Genomic DNA, 22,008 nt, shown 5'->3' with positions numbered 1-22,008 from the left:
TCAGAATATAAGTGACCATGAAGTACCTCTTACGTGTAAAAGGTGCTTCTTGTTATCAATGTAGTTATGTTACAATAGGAAGCTGGTGATCTAAAGCATCACACAGGCTATGGAGATGAGCTTTGCGATACCTCGTTGGGAGTTTAACAGCAGACTAAATGGGGATTACTAATCCCCTCTTCTGCGGATACAGTGCTGGAGGACCCTGCAGCCAGGCTAATGCTGCCCCAGCCAGGGAGGGTCAGAGGCAGGGCACCGCTGTGGCCAGATTGGATGTGCCTATCTAATCCTTGACACTCACGTGCAAAGGGGCCACCAGACGTTGTATTACTGGGGATTTATGCACAATTTCATCACTCTGGCTTACTTGCACATACACAGAAAGACTAACAAAGCTCCATTTTCCAATCCCATGAAAAAAAATAACGTTTGCATTTTCATTGCTGTTGGCAGAGATTTTCATCCCTTTATTACCTTTGCTTTTTTCATCTTTCAGATGTTTCTTCTCAATTGTTTTTTCTAGCAAGGAAAAAATAACACAGTTCAAGGTTGGCAAATTGAATAGTAAATAGATCATTACCTAGAGTTTTCAAATATAGTCCTTTGAAAATTAACACACATCTTTAAGGGGTTTGTTTCAAATAGCAATATATGCAAAATTGTAATCTCATACTATTTTTATTTTGATCTTCTACATATATAGGCACACACAGAGTAAATTCCTACCTTCTCTTTCTTTAGCTGTCTTTGTTTTTTTCAAGGCTAGAAAAATTTGCAAGGAAACAATATTAAGTGACAGGTAGCAGAAATATGGGGCTCTTGCCGTAAGTACATTGCACAAAATGAATTGCCTTAGTAATTTCCCTGGAATAATAACTGTGGTAAATGTGTCTCATGGCATGTATACAATGCATCTAATATTACAACAGTGGCTGGTACCGTTAGTGGCAGTAGCAGGTCTCAGCTGTCTGAAGAGTCATTGGAAATTGCAGAGTAGTTTGGAAACTCCTGCTAAAGGCTTCAGGCACTAGAATTCTGTAATTCCCTAACTACTGTCAGAATTTCTAATTATTGATTCCCAAAATGCATCAGGGAAGGATCCCTCTGCCTATTGCCTCGTTTTTACACTCTTTCCCAGGAGCAATCTCAATCATATGAAACAAATAAACAAACAAAAAAAACCCCCAACCCCAGTATATAGAGCTAAATGGACTTTTAGAACCAACAAACGTGAGCACCCAGAAGTCCTGCAGTAGAAGATTCTGATTTATTTTATTTAGTTTATTTTCTCTAATTGTACATACACGTAGAACATGTGCTTTTTTTTTCCCAGCATCCTTTTCCCCAACCTGCAAACACAGACGTTTGGTCTGTGACTGCGTTCAACAAAGCAGATTAAAATTAAGTAAGGTGTATCGCTTCAGACATCTGAGCCCATTTCAGTATTCCCTCTTGACTACAGCAGAAAACTGGCAGGCTGCCTTTCAATTGTTCATTTTCACTTCATATCGCCCAACCAGTTGTGATAACACTTCGTTCAATGCCTTCTGGTGCATGTGTTATCTGATTAACACTGGCTTGTTCAGTGCTGATCACCTGTGCCTAGCTCACCAAAACCTGCTGCAGAAGATGAACAGTGAAAATAACACATATCAGCTGATCAGAGCAGTTTTTGGTAGGGAACTGCATAGCTGCAATGCTGTCAGTTCACTGTTGCTGCTTTACATCAGCATTGTTCATTGTTGATGAACAATATGTATTCATCAACACTGATATGCTCATTAATTCTTTCCATAAGACAATAAGACATAACAGACAAACGTAGTATTTACCTGCTGTTGGGATTTCACCTGTTGGCTCTCCCAGAAAATAATCAGAAATGAAGGGGAAGGGGGAAGAAAAAGAATATGAGGTTCAGTACCATGTTTTTTCAAGGCAAGGAACCATTTAAATAGATGTCTTTCATCTGCAACTTTTCTGCAGGGTATTAATTTTTCAAAGAAATGTGCCTTAACAATGGGCGTGTACACAGAATTTCACACTGAAAGCTACGAGTCCCACTCTTTGAAGTGCTGTAATCCAGCATGCAATGGTTCCTGCAAATGCAAACAGCGTGCCAATCAAAGCTTTCTGGCACGAAATATTTAGAGTTATTTTTAAATGTGCATTCAAGGTTATAGCTGACTATGGTATTTTCTAAAAAATGTATACAGTTTAATTGTTACCTTTCTTTTCTTTTCATCCACCATCCCAGCCAAAGACTGACACTGACCTTGAATAGCTGGCATTCACCCCTGCATAACTCTTTCTCCTGCGTTATCAGTTTGCCTTGCCTTTTAAGAGTAAAACCTCTTGAGAGCTGGAAAAATTTGGACTACATCTTTGCACAGCACCTAGCACAAAAGAAGCATATATTCCTGTGCTATTATAATACCCATAATAATTAATGAAAAGTGATCAATGCAATGGGATAGAAATTCCCTGGTATGAAACATTATTACTCTTTTTAAATCAAAGGAATGAATTAAATTGTGATTTGGAATCCAAGAATTTTTCACACATCGCTAGTTCATTGGTCTCAGTTTTATTTTAGAAGCCCATTTGAAGGAAAGAGAATAACCTCAATAGCCAAGAAAAACTTTTATTCTTTGAACCTAGAGCTGGATAAAATAGGAATATGCTCACAAAATATTTCAAGGTCTCATTTGATTGAACTATCTCTGTGTTTTCTTCATGCCGAGTTTTGGCTTCAGATGAACATGAGGTTCTACACCTCACACCAAGGTGAAAATGTTTCAGTCAATGCTTTTTCAACAGGAAGACTGAGCAATTAAGCATGGTTTCCACTAACACATCCCAGGAAACTTTCATTCAGGTTTTCGTTCATAAGGAGACTCATAAATGTCAGTGCTCAATATCTAGGCACCACAAGCATTCAGCAAAGGCCAGTTTTGTTGCTAGTAAATGTTAGCATGCTTAAGTCCTTTAATATTTACATTTCTGCTTATGCTTATGCTCATAGTTGCTGAAAGCTGATACATTACTGCATCGTGACCCATGGATTAACATCCCTTCTCATTTTCACAAGGAAAAAAAAAAGATTTTTCTGAGGCACCAAATCTAGGAAAGGAGTTCTTCCTCTTGATTGCAAAACAAGGTTTGGTATTACTTCTCGCATGAGTAAAAAAAGCCACTGGTTTTGTTCTTGTTTGAGGTAACCTCTCACGATTTGAGAGTCTTTAGCTAGTATGCAGGAAGTAAATTCTGAATTTCATTACACATTCAAATTTGATATAGGATCAATTGCTGGCAAAGACCTTCCTGCATGCTAAACCAGAAAGTGTGAAAAATAAGGTAGTTTCCTAATTACTTTTATGATTGCATGGTAATTCACTTAGCAGGGGACTCTGAAAATGTATTTATTGTTAATCTGGGGACTTTTCAAACTCAACCTTGTATTCCTGTTTATAACCTGTCATTCATTTAATGATACAATCTCTCTACTGATTTAAACCCCGTTCACTTTTACAGTAAGACTTCACAGGGTATAATGTGTGAATAAATTTGGCCCAGGAAATGTGTATGGATTTATTTTACATTCCTACCAGACCTGAACTCCAAAATCAGTAAGTATTTTGTGTCCATGGCTACATCTCATGCTAAATTACATGATAGCTATGCTCATATTATGGCAAGCATACTGTATACCTAGCTGAGAAATACATGAAGCAAAGCTATACAGAGCTCTAGAAATAACGAAGGCAGTGATCCAACTAAGCGTTCTTCTTTGAGTGGAAAAAAGTAATTTAAAATAGATATCTCTGGTGCTTAAAATCTTGTACTAGATATATTCAAGGATTATTAGCTCAAAATAGGCAGTGTAAACAGAATTACTTTTGTATATGACCATAAATTTACCTGTTAGTGTTTTTGATTTTCTTTTTTTTTTTTTCCTTTCTTTTCCTGCAGGCCCTGTTAACCTTTATAATGATTTCAAGCAGCAGGATATAAGCTCAAGAATGTGGTACAAATATCCCTCTGCAAAGGTCAAGGGAAAATATCTTGGCTGTTCCTTATATTCACAATATGGCAGGTAATATAGCTCTTGATAAAAAAAAAAAGCACTGTAGACAGTGATTTTGAGTTAAAATGATCCTTATTGCAGAAAGCATGAGGAATTAGTCACTTAAATCTCTGATGGTTCTCTAATAGAAGACAGTGCCATCAGTGGGTCTCTCAGATAAATCAGTACAGAAGACATAAAATGTCAGTGAACAGATTCAGTGAACATAAGACTGAACAAATCTGAAAAATGGAATCAAATAGAGGAAATTTTACTTAAAGTACTGGCAAAAATGCAAATAAACCCACCAATAGCTTCACAGGAAGTAATAATTTTGCAATGATGACTTGAAAACTGAACACTGCAATTCAGAATTGCAGGAGATCCTTCAGTGTTGGCACATTTCAGATGCTTCTTGTTCCCCCTTCCCTTTGTAGCTGGGGTTCAGAATACCAATGTGTCTTCTGACAGGCGTTTAAGAGTGAGTATTCATCTTGTCTAACTTCAAGCACCTAACATAAGAGACTAATTTAGGAAGCTTAATGGCATCAGCTTGCCTTTCTTTGTTGTCAGCTTCTGACCTGGAGAAGGAAGAGGGCTGTGTCTTATGGAGCTTAGCCTTGGTTTTGGGTACTCTTTATAGATACTTTGCATCAGAATAACACCTGGTCTGGTTTTGATGTGCCAGGCACAGTATGAAAAAAGAAAACGAACCTGTTCTAGAGAGGCTACAAATAATTGTGAAGGTCCATACTTCAATATTTTCACAATTCAAGGCATACAGTGTAAACACTGACCTTCTGGTTGTTGTTTGATCATGATTTGCGGTATGTGACGTGCAATGACTTGCCACAATAAGCATAAATCCCAGTCTTTATCTATTCGGTAGTCTTACTGACCTTAACAAGGACATTACTCAATTACTTCAGTGGAAGTCTTTGTTATGCAAGAGATTCCCCTTGAATCCTCCTGAAAGCTGATCTAAATTGGGAATATTCCTTGGTCTTCTTTAATTTAATTTAGTTTTTATTAAAGTAGAAAAGAAAAGCGTATTGAAAAACGGCCAAGAACGTGCTCAGTGAATTCATGAAATAAGTCATTTCCAAATGGTAAAAGAAGTAACGAAAAGGTTGTCTAATTCAGTTATGCTACATGCCATTTTGTTATTTTTAATAAACAATATATTTGCATAAAGATAAATTATGTGTCTACACTTATTTAAAATCACCAGAACATCAATTATGTTACTAGCATTATTTACTTTACTTTTATAAAAAGTAAAAATTGCAAACAGAGTTTGAGTGTTACAGCTTCACAATATTAAATTATAAATGTACTTAGTTTTGGTGTGTTCAGCTGTTACTAAGCAGACTGAGTACAAGAGTATCTGTAGTATAAGCAGGAAAATAGCATCATCTAATATGACATAATTGCAAAAATGGAAATTGAGACAACATGCATCTGAAAAGAAGGTTTATATCCCGTAGGAAACAAGACGTGACACATACTTGCAGTGCTTTTCAGTTTGACTGGAAAGTAAAAAGAGGAAAGAAAAAGGGTGAGAACAGTCAGGTGCAGCATAATAGTGTTTTGGTGGAGAATGACCTTACTTCTTCTATGTATTTACTGCATATCAAAACATAATTTTTAGTAATCTCACAGTAATTAACAGCAATCTAATGATGGATAATAATAGTAGGAATGTTCTCATCTACACATGATAGTTGCTGTGCTAGAGTTAAGAATGAATAATACTAACAATAAGAATTTTAATTCTTCGCTTATTTCTTTGCACTGAGAAGCATGGAGAAGACATTTTTTAAACCCATGTTGATGGCTTCACAGTGCAACTGAACGGTGCTGCTTCCTATACCAGCAAGAATTTTGGTCCATCTTGTACAAGTGAGGCTGCATAGGAGTTATGATATGCAGAGATATTTATCACAGATGATGGATAGTGCCAGGTCACGATTTGAATAGAATATCATATAATACCTGCTATGGAGGAAAATTAAACTGCTGCTGGTCCTGAGAAGCTGGCTCATACAGGAAGGCTGTGAAGTCCAAGTAAATGGCAGATACCCACAAATAATTAGCAAAATGAAGCTATTCGAGGCAAGCACTTTCAGAAAATGGTTTGAAGTCTTTGCTGGCATAGCTTCTTTGACATCGGTGGAATTACAGAAGCAGAAATTTGACCTTTGATATGTATTTTTCCAGAAAACAACAACAGGCATTGTAAATACATACTGTGCTACCTTAGCTATGGTATGACAGGTCAAGGGCATTCTATACAGGAAAATAGATGAAAGGGCCATGATTTTTACGTTTGTCATATGCAATTGTATTTTGAGATTTCTTGAAATAACAGTTGTAAAAGTAATGAATGCATAAAGTGCAGGAGTGCCTACCCGGTTTTGTAGGTGGAACATCTTTTTCATGTCTGACTGCTTCATGCTCTGGATAAAAGAAACAGCATAATAAAATTGCCATAATGTTTCTACGTTATGTTTTGTATGTCTTTTTTTTTAAAATTTAATTTAACTAAGAAGGATTGCATGTATATTTTTCAGGAATAAACACTCATTTTCTGTCGCTTCATGCTGTTATTTTGGAAAAAAGCCAAATGCATAGTTACTGACAGATTATCCACTGCAGGATCTGCCACAAAATAGCGAAGTTCAGTAATACTGCACATGGCTCCACACATACAGCTACTGTTAATGTTACTGAGAGTTATGCATGTATCTTGAGGAAGAAGCCAGTTAATAGGGGCTCCCCTCAATTTCTAAAATGTAATTTCTATCTGCTTTCCATTTGTGTTATTTGAAAGGAGAGAACAGAGCAAACTCAGCAACCATCAGTTGACTTCTATGTTGTTGAGTCAGACGTACTTGAGCTGAATTCCCAAAGCCTCAAACACATCCTATTCCATATGACTATGTTATATCTAGCTGTGAAAATTAGAGAACTAGCACTTATTGGTAAGCAATGCAACTCTTTTTTTTTTCCCCTTACTGCTGTCCTTTCAGAATTAACAGAAAAAAAAAGAGAATTTATGTTAAGTTGCTGAAAATAGAAAAGATGAAGAAACTTTGTTTTAAAATCAGGTCTTACACTACATAATTTATAAAAAAAGTTGTACCTGCTTAAAAGGAATTGAAAAAAATCCACAAAATCTTATAGCATAGTAGCAGCTATGCCAAATTCATGTAAGTAGGGGCCACGATACATTCTAGAGTGGACGAATCAATAGACAGCTATGGTGGCCTTGTTTCCAAGTGATGTTTCCCACAGCTAAAAAACTGTACATCAGGTTCTCTTTGAGCAAGAAGAAAGACATAAAACTGGGCTATAAAGTGGAAAATGTTCAAAATGTGAGTAGCCCCTGAAAAAAGGGCATTATGCCTCAGCCCTTCTGCTACTTAGATGAATAATTGAACTCCAAGGAGCTGTGATTTCAAGTAAAGATATATGCTGGGAAACGCTGAGATGAAGACATAATAGGGAATTTCAAATGGGAAACAATTTTATGAGGTGTGAATTAAAAGTTACATCAGTAAAGAGTGATATTTTTCCCACATCTGGGCTTTTTTTGGAGCGTGACAGTATTTGGGAACTAAATGGAATATATATATTTTTTCTACTTTTGCAGTTTACCTTGCATGCTGAAGGCATGAAAATATAGAAAGTTGACAAACAGGCTGAGTGATTTGTTAAGGTATGGATGGTCTCCGGTTCTTTTTAACTGAGAACACTTCTAGATGCAGTTATACTAAAATAATAAATTATTATGAAGAAAAAGTGATGATGTCTTTCTTTTTTCTCTTTAATTCATCAGGAGTATTAATTCCACCTGACTAATTGTTAACGGTGATTTTTAAAAAGCTGCTGTAGTAATTTTTTTTGTTGAGACTTGTGATATGGGAAGCACAGAATAAGTTGACTCCTGTACTGATGAAATTGGTTATGGCAAATGGACTTTTAAATAGCAGTGACAAGACAATATGTTAAATGAAAGTAATGGAAGACATAGTGATAAAGACACTATAGCTTTACACAAAACTAGAAATTGTTAAGGGACAGTTTCCATAGGTTAAAGTCAAAAAAGCCACATATATCCAGCTATATTACAGGAATTTTTCTGATCAAGGTAGGTACCACGTACTTGCTGGCTTTGCCTGGACTACAGAAGACAAAAGAAGGTAAATTGTGATATTTAAATATAAAGAGAAAAGAGATTCTGCTTTTTTTTTCTTTTCAATATTCAAATATTTTTATGGCAGTCAGTTCTGACTTGTTCTTAGTTTCCTCTGCTCGTGTAAAGATGCACAGCATTCAGGCCCGTAAAATGCAGGTAAGCTCTAACATGTTTAGACCTTTGCAAGTCCCACTATCAGCTCCTGTTGAAACAGTACAGTATCCTGACATTTAACACTGTAATACATTTATGTGTTCCAGGACCATTTATCCCTGTGTAACAGTGTAAATCAGAAGGAGCTCCAGACCAGTTGACAGACAATTGGAAATTTTGGATGGGATTCAACTGATTTGCAACATCAAGAAAACATTTGTCTATACTTTTAGTCATGAGAGTGATAGCCATCTCCAAAGGATAATTCATATCATTACAAAATGTTTCTTAAAGAAAGATGGGATGACTTACCCACTCTTTGAAGTTGCCTGTTTCAAGCTCAACAAGTATTGATCTGAAAACTTACAAGTTATTTTTGTACTGTTGTATGTTAAGATAGCCAATCTGAAATACTGCATTTGCAGTTTGGTTGCATCAAACAGGAAAAAGATTTGGCACCTGACTCAAATCTTAGGAAAAGTAGTCAAGTCGATATTTCTAGCAGTTTTGTTTCCAACCGGTGCTAAACCACAGCTTGAGCCTTCTGATTTTTCTCACAAACTAAGAGTGAAGCTTCACTGACCCTAAAAAATTTTGTGAATTTAGGTGTGAAAATATTGTAAATTCAAAGATGTAATTTCTTCCTGCTTTAAATTGTTTGTCTGTCAGTAATTGCTATCTCATTGAAAGTTCAGGTTAGCAATATATTTAAGTACTTTGCAATAATTTCTCCAATTCTATTAACAGAATCATGATTCATATGGTTTTGAACAAGCTACAGCAGTTTATGATCAGATAAGAACTATCAAAACAATATTTTTATTGGATAAATAGAGTGCTGTAAAACATCACTTCATAGTAAAATGACAGATTATCATGAGAGTTCTGACAGAAAGCAATATAAACTCACAAATTATATGAATGTTCACAATTAGAGACAGAATCATACTATTCTGTACATCTATTCTGCTACTGAAGAGAAGAAAAACATACAAAATAAGAATAGAAATGAGGTATTAAACAGCACCATTCAGCTTAAAAGAAAACAGTATTTCATGTTATGGAAAATATTCATCATGATCATCATCACCATCATCATCATATCAAATGAAAATCCATTGTTGGCATCATTGTCTAAGATTTGGCCGTCTTTCATTTTATGTTTAGATCAAGGCTACCCCCAATAGAAATCAAGAGGTTGATATCTAGAAAAAGCCTTCAAAACAGCTTTGTGTAGACTGTCAGTGATGATGAAAATGTTCTCATTCCTTGGGTGACCCTTCAGGGTCATAGCAGTCAATATACTTGAATCTTTTCTGTGAGTATTATTGTTACAAAACCTACAAGGTATAAATCATAGAAAAGACCCAAAAACTTAGAGGTTAGTTCCAAAAACATTTTCCCTATGAGAAAGCCAGTTTAAGACCCATCCAAGTGCCTAATCCAACTGGCAATTCACTCTCCTGCATCACTCTCTACTTGGGGACTGTTCTCTATGCTGTAAATTCAGTTGCTTGAAAGATCTGAATTAAAAAAAAACAAAACACCAAAACCAACAACCAAACAGCAATGCCTTACAAGGATATTTGGGATCATTTCAGAGATCTGATTTACAGCTCCACCCCATTTCATTAGCCCAGCTCTGTCAGAGAGGCTGGAACAAGGAGCCCAAGAGCTGAAATGTCTTGACCTGGCTTTGTCATTGGAAAAGCTGTTCTTAGAATGATATCTGCAGTTGCCACTCTGCTCTAAGAGAACTTTATCAGTCTTATTTTTCCAAATACTGTAACAAAATGATTGCAATGCAAATGTACCACATTAGAAGAGTCATGAATAGTGTTTAACCCCCCCCACTACCCCCCAAAATTCTGGAGAGAATGACTTGTTCCTACCTGACTTCTCAGTGGGAGTTGTCTTTTGTTGTTTAATTTTCTCCTCTGTATTGTGAAAGCAGCATTAAAATTAGAAATTCACACTGTCTTAGCAATGGCACATATAACTGGAAAAATATCTTTGTATGTGATGTTATACATATGGTTCACAATGACAAAATTAATGCATGTCTTTAGCATCACTATCCCATTGTGGCACTGTAAAACAGCACGTATGCATTATGAGTTCTGACTGCATGGTGAGATCATACTTCACGGAAAAAATAAATTACCGGGTCTAATGTCTCAGCCACCAGAAAACAGCCACATACCTGGTAGTGTCTTTCAGGAAGGCACTCTACTGTTAATGTACAGAAAACTGTATTCTAATAACTCAACTGTTATAACTTTGTGGACATCACCTTGCCCAGTGTCTAAGTTCAACAGTTGGGTATTATACAATGCTGAGAACTCCTGCTCAGATATTGCCTGACCACAGTTATGTACAGACGTATCCATGTGTGTCTACACTCTGAAGATAAGAAAGTTAGGAGACCCCCAAGCACATGCTAACTTGCAGAGCCATATCCACATAGGACAGTGTCAGTCTGACCGTCAGTTCCTACCACCTGCTGCTGGCCAAGCTTACCTAGACCCAGCTGGATATCTGTCACAAAACCTTAGAGCAGCCCTCAGCTTCTGCTAATCTCGTGAGAAAAGCTGCCCAAGTTCACGTGCTCTTGAGCTGCCTGTGGCTTTGCTCTGCACAGTTCTCAGATGAGGTGGACCCATATTGACATCAGCCACCAGACCTGAGCTGCCTCTCCTCCAAGCAGGCTGGGGGATGAAGCTTCAGACAGAGGTGCAGGAGGACTACACTTTCTGATCAGGTGGTGTTTGTCTTTTAACTCCCCAATTGCCCAGTCAGGTGGGAATTGGGATATTTATTTTTGGATCTCTACACAGCCTAGTTTGGTTGACTTGAAATTTCCCCTTCTTGATCCTGTCATAGGTCTGCTCCCATTTTCTCTCTTTTCCCGTACCTGAATTCAAAACCCTCTCCTAACCCCTGCCTTTCAACATTCACATACATCACAACTTTTCTTTTTAAATATGTTTAAGACACATTCAGAATGTATTTCCCTTTCCTCTCCTTGATGGAAGCAGTTTACAGTCACATGCCTCTGGCCCCTTCCTTTTCCCCAAGACCTCTGTGAGGCATCAGATGCAAGCTGACAACGGCTGGGTGGAGGTCAGGTTGTGCAGGGATGTCTTGTCTCCTGAAGCCATTCAACTCATCTGAGTACTAGCTGGCTAGAAACCCCTCGGGGTAGTCTGTCTGTGCATGCACAAAGCTGCTTGTCTCCTGAACACGAGCAATGTTTCCAGCCTGGCAGCCAAGCTTGTTCTTAAACAAGATGATGGAGGGAGGTACTAGGAAGGCGCTGAGTGGCTGGAACCACCTGTGAATTATCTGATCCCTGGTTTATCCATCACTGTACCTATGTACCCTCAAACACAACCTCAAGAACTGCTGCTTTTGCGGGGGGGGGGGGGGGGGGGGGCTATTCCTCTGGAACCCAAATGTCCAAGTTCGGATACTAAATTCTAAATCTGCACTCCGACTAAATATAAGGATAGCACAGTATTTAGAAGGGCAGACTGCTGAGTGGTCTCAACACACGATATTTCCTTCGAATTTGGCATGTAACTTCCAGAGGATTTTTTTTCTGAGGGCAGAGAGCAGGTTTATCTTCTTCTCTGTGCTTATTTCTTTTTAACTTAGCTCTCTGAGATTCTCAGAGGTATACACTTGCGAGAGAGGCCTAAAAAGACATTTATCATATGTCAATAAATGGAGAGAAAGCCTCATTACTGTACAGTCCATGTTTCTTGTCGATAACCCAGCAATATCCAGCAAAGCTATTGTGCAAGTATCGACATGAAACATACAGCGATTGTGGCTTGGGTTTTGTTTGTTTGCTTTGTTTGGGTTTTTTGGGTTTGTTTCTGGAAGGAAATCAGTACTGATGGGGGAAAACACAGGGAGGGATAAAGCTCCATGGTTACTGATCTTTCCTATTCTTTGGAAAGAAAACATAACCCTGCATTGCTGTGCTTTTCAGTTGTTGTCTGGTAGGTGGCGATTTAATTTCTCTTCACTTGTATTAAGTTTAGGGCTTTTTTTGCCCTTACTCAGCTATTGTTATTGTCAGCTTCTTATGAAAGCTGTGAATTAAAAACTCTCGTCTCCGTTTCATTGCTCTCTGTGAAGCTAGAAATGTTTTTATAGCACAACCAGCAGCTTGAAGATGCAAGTTGTTGAGATAAAGTATCCTCTTTCTGCTCTTAGATAAGCTTTAGTATATAACGATGAATTTCACTAATTTAATTGGGGTGTTAAGTTTTCCATGTACCAATACACAAATAGCACCAGCATGCTGAATTCAAACGTAGGCTTTGTAATATCCACTAGATTAATGACAAGTAAAGCTCAAATTTCTTTGGCTATTATCCCCACTCTTTTGAACACTAAATAGGATATTTTTGCTTTTTCTAATTCTGGTGAGAATTTACAGCAGTTTTTGCTCTGTAACTCTAGGAGTCAATCAGATAAGTCTGTGAGTGGATGGCACGTCTGATCCACTAAAAAGTAAGGGAGGGATTTTCCTTTCAAAATGAATTCATTCCTGAAAGCAGAGTGTCTTGAACAGGCCAGTGGACTTGCATTTATCTGGGAAGAAATACGGTCATTCTTTGGTATTCATTCACCTACCTATTCCGCGACCTAACCACACAGTAACTATTTATCTGCTGATTCTACTGGAGAACACCCTCACCCGTTTCCTGGCAGATCTCCAGGAGGTGGCTCTATGTTTTTTCTCTGAGTTTCTAACCAAGGAAAACTGAAGGAGCAGATTATCAAAACTTAAGGACAGCACTCTCCACGAGGGAACACACTTCAAGACATCAGGAAGTTTCACAAAACCATTTCTGGTGAGGGTAATACATTGTATTTTGTCAAGAACCAAAGAAATATTTCCAATTTCTCATGTACTTTTTGTTTATTGTACCAATAGGAGCCTGACAAAAAAAAAAGAAAAAGAAAAGAAAAAAAAATTGATGACCTCATAAAGCTGGAAAAAATCCAAAATATTTTTTTTGTGAATATTTCTGAATAATCAGATTTTTCTTCAGCTTTTGAATAAGCTGAAAGTTTAAAGTTCTGAAATCTTTCATCGGAGAGAATTTCTTTCCTCTGCAGAACTCTAGTTTTGCAGTACTACAAGCATAAATATTCATTTTTTTCCCCTGACGTATCTAATTTAAATGGAAAAATATAAAGCTGTAAATATTTCTCTGTGTATTTCAGGCAGTTTCAGAAGAATTACATCAGGAATGAATCTCTTGCTTTTCTTGCTCTCACACACATACACAAAACACTCTTTAATTTAAACATTCCCCTACAGGATCAATATATTTTCTGAAATTCTCTAGTTTCTCAGTCATGTGATACTTCTAAGTCTGATGGCAGGAAGCATAGGAATAATAGTTTGAAGCTGCTCGGAATCAAGGTGAAAAAGGAGGGCACCGCTTTGTACAGAATGAGGCTTTTATAATTCAGTCTGCTAACTCAAGAGCACTCACTGGCACACAGCAGGCAGAAGCACTACTACCACCAGTGCTTGCAGATTAATACTTCCAGTCATCAACTGAAACTCAAAACAGCCAATGCTCTCCAAAGCAACCATTAATCTCCTGAGAAGAGATCTTTTATACTAAAGGAAATTTAGTTAGGGGTTGGTTTGGTTTTTTTCTTTTCTTTTTTCTTCCTTCAAGCATTTAGATGCCGAGAGCTTTAGTCTGGAATATACTACGCTATACAGGAATAAGATCCTAATCTTTCCAATGTACTGGTTTGTGACGTGATGCTCTGATCTTTGCAAATGCCTCACAAGGGAAATTTATTTTTATGCTGCTATCTGGATGAGATCAGCAGGACTGATTTCATTTTGCAGAAGAGATGAGTGGTCGTGCCACCTGGCTGGGCAACCCACTGTTTGGCCACCACCGAACCCTCTCAGGACACACAGAGCTGGATGAGGTGGCTTCCTCACTAGGATGCTCCTGCCTTGGCTGAGCCCATCTGCACCTACCAGCTGCCTGAAGCTCTCTGCTAGCTACTAAGACACAAAAAGTAGTCAACGAGGCAAAAAGAAAAGCTAGGCCTCTGTCTTCAAAGGCTGCAGTGAGAAACATTGCTTTTTTCCCCTGCTGACTTAACCCCAGTACTACAACTTCACTAAATCACTCTTCTCTAAATTTTCTCTAAATCTCTATATTTACTCTAATCTCTAAACTTCACTAAATCACTCTCACTAAACTTCACTCAAGGCTTGTAGGAAAACTCAAAATGTCTATGAAAATACTTAACTTACAAATAAAATATTGTATTATAAAAACAAGTGAGAAAAATAGTCAATGCAAAGGAAAAATTGTTTTCTTTCGAAAAAAAAGCAGGAAAAGAAACAATAAAAAAATGGCTGCCTGCTTATCATTGAACACATAAGGTTTTAAGTGGTTTATCTAATCACTTATTCATGAGGACTTCATCTTTATGTGAAGTTTAAACAGCAGCGCTGCCAGCAAAAGTCGATGGGATGCTGATACTTGCTCTTCAGTGCCCACTGCATCTGATAAGACATCTCAGGAGCGATGCAAGCAGAGCACCAATAGCTGAGTTTTCTATGAGGATATCTTTACTCTTGTTTCTTCACACCAAACCCAACTGTGGATCCCTGAGCGTCCTCCTCCTCAAAAAGCCTTGTGATGAGGCACAAAGCCCTGGTCTGAAAGGGGGGGGGACCCCTGTCCTGCTCATTGCAGTCAGTTGTCGCTGGTTATTACTTACAGTTTATCTGAGTGCATAGTCAGCCCAAGATTATTTTTTTCAATTGTTCAGCTTTTGTTCTTCTGAGATTCAGTAACTGGAGGCTGCGTCTGTGCGGGCTGTCATGTACCCAGTGAGATTGTAGCTCCTCCTTTTTGGGGACCAGACTCACTTCATGTAACAACCGGTTTAGAGAAAAGGCTGAAATGGTGTAACTCCCAATAATCCTCTTTGATGTACTGAAAGGCAGTAGAGAACTCCTTCCCCAAACTGGAAAATGGGTTTTGCTAACACTTTATAAGCTGTACTGCACTAAGGAGAGTCACAGGAACTATGAAAGAATGCCTAGCTCAAGAAAGTCTCCCAGTTTTGCAAAACACACAAATTCTTATTAAATGGAGCCTGGAGTTACTGGAAATTAAATTACCAAACCTACCTGTCTTAGTCTGAGAGATAGCTTTTTCATGTTTAACGCGTGCATGCTCTGAAAATAAGAAGAACGCCTACGTTAGAGGGCTTTTTAATTTTTAGAAGATTTTAGAAATAAAAGATTCTCTTTATCATTTTAAAAGATGCATTATATATTCACACTAGACTTGAGAAGAATTTTTTTATAAATATCTTTCTTCAGAAAAGGCATTATTCTTTTTCCTAAAATATAAAAATAATACCAAAGAAAAATAAATGTTTACTTTTTAATGTGGTTTAAGTAATCACAAAATTCCATTCTGTGTTTGTTAGAAATACCATAGAATTTCTAAAATTGTGAAATGCTTCCATGACTAATTTTGATTGCTATCACCTATCTTCTATATGGAAAATTTCTCCTTGATGTTTAATACAGAAATCATGGAAGTATTTTATTACAACAGTAAGTAGGGTTGTCTCATATAGAATGCCAAATAAAAGTTCATTATAGTGCATAAAAAAACCTCAGCTTTCCACATTTCTCTGTTAACCTGGATCCCATAGATATAATGTAAAGCAGTAATTCTCCAGGCTGAGAGAGTTGGGGTTGTTGAGCTTGAAGAAGAGAAGGCTCCAGGGTGACCTTCTAGCAGCCTTCCAGTATCTGAAGGGGGCCTACAGGAAAGATGGGGAGGGACTCTTTATCAGGGAGTGTAGTGATAGGATGAGGGGTAATGGCTTCAAACTGGAAGAGGGTAGATTTAGATTAGATATTAGGAAGAAATTCCTCACTCTGAGGGTGGTGAGACACTGGAACAGGTTGCCCAGAGAGGTGGTGGCTGCCCCATCCCTGGAAGTGTTCAAGGCCAGGCTGGATGGGGCTTTGAGCAGCCTGGTCTAGTGGGAGGTGTCCCTGCCCATGGCAGGGGGGCTGGAACTAGATGATCTTTAAGGTCCCTACCAACCCAAAACGTTCTATGATTCTAAAAATAATAAATATTATACTGCATTAAAATATAAGCTGTATGCAATTTTTTGCTATTTAAAAACAGTGAGATATCCAAAACCCAACATTATGAGACAGAAAAAAGAAAGCCCTGGAATTTCAGAGGAATGCCAAAAATATGTTTCCTTCTGATTTATAGCAGCTAAATTTAAATTATGTAGCAGGTGAGGGCTGCAGCATACCGAGAGATAAATTGCCTGGATCAAGCCCTTCCCAGAGAATTGCAATGACCCTTCCTCATCTGTGTCTCCCTTACTGTCTTCCAGTGAGAAGCTGCCATGGAGGCAGAGGGCACAGCTGGATCTTACCCCAGCCTGGATTGGAAAACAGTTTCCATGCGCACTGGGACCTGTGAAACACAGCTGGTCCTGCATTACAGAGTCATGGAAAACCATTTTGATAAGTAAAAATTTCCTGTGAGCTTGCGTTGATGAATCTCATCTTTAGCTGCTAACACTTTGGCAACACAAAGGAAAACCTTCCTCCCTAAAAGCTGAAGTAACAATATTATCAACTTGATACTTACTGTTTTCGTGAGGTTTCTCTGAGGTAGCTAGAAGTAAACAAAAAAAAGGTGTATTTTAATATTTTTTGACTGTAGTGCAGGATTTGATGCATTTATTCATGACATTTGTAGACTGGTAAAATAAATGTTCAGTGAAATCTATATTAAAACGTGCAACAGTTAGCATTGCTTTACTTATACTACCCACCCCAACTGGGACACTTAGTTAAGGAACACAGACACTCTAAATTCCTCGTTTATCCAATGTTTGATACAAATACCCCTGGCAGGCTCTGCACCTCCTTGGTGGGCTGAGTCACCCTCTCTAAATGGTGACCATATATCAAGCCTGGGGCAGCTACCTTGCTAAGTGAGGTGCTCAGTTCAGTGCCCACTGAGAGACAGCACAGCTTCAGACCACGAGGTGTCTGATACTGGACCAAGCCAGGTAGATAATTTTAGGTTGAGTGACGAAATGACAGCTCGGGCAGTCTAAATGTAAGAGTCCCTAACAATTGCACCTGCTCTAGTGAAGTCAATGAATTTCAGATGGATTCAGTGATACTCCATGGAGCAGAAGGATGTATATGAAAAGGTAATTAACGTAATCAGGACACATCTAAAATAAAGGACTCGGCATTTCAGTGTTGCAGCTCCTAAACTTTGTGCTATTTAATTTTCCACTTCTTTTCCAGAATAAACAGATGAGGCAAAACTGAAAACTGAGCTAATACTTTCCATGGACCTTAAGAGAACTTTTCTCAGGTAAAGCCAGAGCTCAGGGAGCTTTACCCAATGTCACTATTGGTGCTACAGAAGGAACTGAAATGCCAAGGCCTAGCCCACCAGATGGATTTTTCTTCTTGACTTTTGCAATACAGCTGTTGTTTTTAAGAGAATAAAGGCCCTACCACCTGCATGTAGCAGTTCGCTGTGTGTGAAGAGTATAATCCCACGGAGAGATGCAGCAGTGCTGGGAAGGAGCTGCCTCTGCAGGCCCAGCACCACGAGCAATAATTCTGCTGCTGCGAGCTCCTGGGCTGTGGTTCGCTGAGCTCCCGAGCCCCCACTCAGGGCAAAAACGTAAGTAACTGCTGTGCAAGTGGGTTTTTGTTTTGCTTGTTTTCCCAAATCGATCCTATTTTTTATCCAGTCTCTTATTTAATCCAAGTTGCTGGTGTGCATTTAAGGAGACAGCAACTGGTGATGGTGTGCAGAGCAAAGCAAAAATAACAGAACATTTTTGGGGTGATAGAGACAAAAGATACAAATTAAGGGTATATACTTGCTCCTAAGTGAGGAACCAGAAAAAAGAAACAGCAGAAAAACAGCGATCCTATGACAAATCCACATTTGTTATCTTTATGTGCATAAGAAAAACTTCTTGTAAATTTAGATTCAATTGTTTTGCCTAAACACTCCCAAACCCACAAAATATAGTTTCCTAAACCTAAAGCTTAAGGTAAATTCTTTTGTAATTGAGCATCCATGAAGTATGTCTGACACTTGAAGAGGAAAAAGATTTTGTATTGTGTCAAAAGACATAGCGAGATAAGCTCATCTAGCTATGAATTTCAATTTGAAAAAGGAAATTCATGGCAAATATTAAAAAAAAATCTGTACTTCAGGGGCTGGTATAATGACTTACATAACTATTACAAAATTTTGAGTCACATAACACTTTCAGTAGCCACCGACAATGATCACACCTAGGCCACATATGAATAGTATTCATTTAAAGACTTTACTGACACTGCTTAATGAATTCTACAAACAAGCTTTTGTTATAGCACACTTAGATCTGCAATTTGTTTTAAAACACTAAAATCCAAACAAAACCATTGCACCTTAACGTTCTGGTGAAGCCAGTTCAGTTATTTTCTTTTTTTTTTTTTTGCTAGTGAATGAGTCATGGAGAATGTTTAAAACATTAGGAAGTCAGTCCAGGTCTGGTCCCTCAAATCTAGGAAGGTCTCTGTGTTGCCCTTGTCCACATTGTGGCAGTATTAATTACTCAAACTCATATAGTGTTAGTATCCAGCCAGAGTTTGAACACTGAGATTATTGCTACCAGAGCTTTGCCTAAAATCTCAGCTGCCTTTTTTTTTTCTGGCATAACACTCAGAAATATTTCTACCTCGTATTTTGATGAAATAATGAAGATCATCTAAAGTTAAAAATTTTTACAGGATGTGTTGGTTATTCTAGAACATATCTATATTTGTTGGAAAAAAACCCAAAATGAAATTTTGAGATGGTCTTTGGGCCATAAAGATAAACTTTTATGTTTTGACAAATCTGATAACTATAATTTCAGTCTATTCAATATTAACCCTATCTTCCTTACGTGTCATATTATCTCATCAAAGATGTAATTCAAATGACTCAGACAATAAACAGAAAATTGAAAAATGAAATCCCAAGACCCTTAGTTTCATTTTTGCAGTATCACCATTGTTTATAACACAGATACCCTGATTTTTGTTCTACTTAGTGAAAATAGGAAGAAGATAAAAGCTAAATATCAATGAGCTAGTCAGACTTTCCAGAATACTTAGTGATCTATTATATGGTACTTAACCTAAAGGGTGAGAAATGAAAGGCTGTACTCTGCTGCTCTCACTCATTTCATGTAGTACCTTGCACTGAAAGTAAAGCAGCTCTATTTAAATTTTGTGTTTAAATAATATTTTGCCTAGATAATGCCCAGATAAGCCATGAAATTCCATGCTGCAAAATGTGCAGATGTTGAAAATTTTCACGATTTCAAAAAGTGACTGGGCAAATTAGAGAAAAATCTACCAAGTGCTCTTAAACATGAAGATACAGTTTCTGGCTCAGGAAGTTTCTGAGCTGAGATTGCAAGAGGTCACAAGGCGATTTCTGTGTGGCTGTTTTATTCCTGTACTCTTCCCTAGGCGTTTGATGGTTTGGCTATTGGTGGAGAGAGGACGTTGGATTAGATGAACTCTTGGTCTCACTTCAAACAGCTGTTCTGACGTTATTGACTAACAAGACTACATGTTGGGTAAATAACTGCTTGCTGTTCACAATGTTAGAAGAGTCCTAAGTATGTATTTCATCTTAATTTATTCAACAATTAAACTATATTAAGAGAGGGAAAAGGGTCAGATTCAAATCTAATGAAAACAGATGGATCTTTGATGAAATACTTGAAGGTACATAAGATCTAAACCAGATCAATGAAATTACCTGGTTCTAGCCTCAGCAAAAGCATTTCTGAAATTTCTTTTGTGTCATTCTGAATTAAATTTGGTAACTGGCCTTGGTAGTTATCCTGCTGTTTTTCACATTCACTTCAAATTTTCTTTGACTCTCGCCTGTTATTCTGAATGCCATAAGGGTATTAATTATATATGGCATATTTTTGTAAATTAGCTTCTGATATGGGTTCAGAAAAGAAATACTCTAGTTTATTGAAACATAAATTGGTGAGGCTAAAAGCAGAACATGCTTTTTGATTATAACATGTCTATTTTCCATCTGGATAACAATCATTTGCTGTTCAGACAGCAAATATATTTGTGAGTGTGCACACTGTGTAAGAAAGGAATATGTCATGCAAGAAATGAAAACAATGCCAGAATTACTTGTTTTAGTGAAGAATAACAAAATAATAATACATTGTAGCTGAGAAAATTATTTCTAATTGGATAGTCACATCTGTATTATAAATAAGAAAGTTACTTTCCCTTTGGCTAAGTAAGAGCCTGGTTCATCTCTCATTAAAGAGAGAACAAAGACTCTTTAACGGGATTTGGACTGGGCATTAGACAAACACACCCATGACATTAATCTCTAACACCATTACAGACCAAAAGAGGAATCAAGATCAACAGGAGTCTTTTATTGGAATTCTCAAGATTTGCGCCTTAACCTTCCAGTTTATATGTCATGAAAAAGGATAATCTTTGATTTCCTTATTCAAGCTAAGTCAGTCCATTCTCCCTGAAAATGAGCTCTAGACAAACTAACAATTTGGCCCTTAGACAAGCTAATGGACATTCCTCCTTCAAAATTCAGTGGGAATACTGTAGTCTGCAAGAGCTTAAGATGCCACAACATTCTGCCTAATCGTCAATGTGCTTTTAATTTAAAGTTGAATAAAACAGTTTTATTGTATCCAGTGCAAGGTTTTTCAGACTGTGGAGCAACTCTGTTATCAAAAAGTAAACCAGAATAAAACATATTCCTTACATTGGGCCAGTTCGGAATGTCTCAGATCATAACAACTTTGGAAAGAAAAGATGTTATTAGGATTTATCAATCTGTCCAAGACCAGCTCCCTGCCTTTGTGAAGTTATTGTCTGTACTCTTTGTCATTCAAAGGAGAAGTCAAATATTCCCACAAGTTTTCTAGATCAGCAGACCTGATCCCTCAAATCTGCCTGTGTCCTCTTCAAGTCCTGCTGGCTGGCTGAGCAACTGGCAGACTGATCATGTAGAAAGAAGTCTAATGAGCATATGTCTAAAAAAATGATTCCCCACAAAACAGATTAGCTGCAAAAAGATGGCTTGTTTGGAAATTGCCTTGACAGTGTATTGCCAATAGTTACCCTATAGATGGGTCAAAGTAAAGAAAGCAAGAAGAGTGTGGTGGTGCTGGTGGCACAAATAGAGGCAGCTGGTGTATGATTATTTTAATGTGTATTCTGTGCAAGCCTTGTCCTTACAGATCTCTTAACTCCCTACAGCATCCACTTTACATTTCTGATTACTTCAAAACTACCATTTTCCAAGATATTTTCCCAGGTTTCTACACATTAACGAAGTATTATTCCAAATTAACATGACAGGTATGAAAAACTAAGTGATTTATCTAAGACTATCTGGAATGTTTGCAGGGAAGCAGAGAACTTGAGCTTCCAGCTAGTGCTCTCACTCTTATT

The 22,008-nt window shown here is 37.6% G+C and overlaps 1 protein-coding gene across 1 annotated transcript in view; it reads right to left on the bottom strand.

The window, feature by feature from the left end:
* The window catches only part of TRDN (triadin), a 229,748-nt gene that overhangs the window by 20,012 nt on the left and 187,728 nt on the right, over positions 1–22,008 (bottom strand). The window contains exons 29-37 of the mRNA XM_074580841.1: positions 17,120–17,146; positions 15,616–15,663; positions 10,310–10,354; positions 8,232–8,249; positions 6,475–6,522; positions 5,572–5,592; positions 1,833–1,859; positions 727–762; positions 475–519 (exon numbers count right to left, since the gene is read on the bottom strand). Coding sequence (XP_074436942.1) covers positions 475–519; positions 727–762; positions 1,833–1,859; positions 5,572–5,592; positions 6,475–6,522; positions 8,232–8,249; positions 10,310–10,354; positions 15,616–15,663; positions 17,120–17,146 — 315 coding nt within the window. The remainder of the gene's footprint in view (positions 1–474; positions 520–726; positions 763–1,832; positions 1,860–5,571; positions 5,593–6,474; positions 6,523–8,231; positions 8,250–10,309; positions 10,355–15,615; positions 15,664–17,119; positions 17,147–22,008) is intronic.

The sequence above is a fragment of the Larus michahellis genome, chromosome 3 (genome assembly GCF_964199755.1).
Source record: "Larus michahellis chromosome 3, bLarMic1.1, whole genome shotgun sequence".
Classification (NCBI taxonomy): Eukaryota; Metazoa; Chordata; class Aves; order Charadriiformes; family Laridae; genus Larus; species Larus michahellis.
The sequence above is the reverse complement of the archived record's forward strand: the minus strand, read 5'-3'. Positions and strand labels throughout refer to the sequence as shown.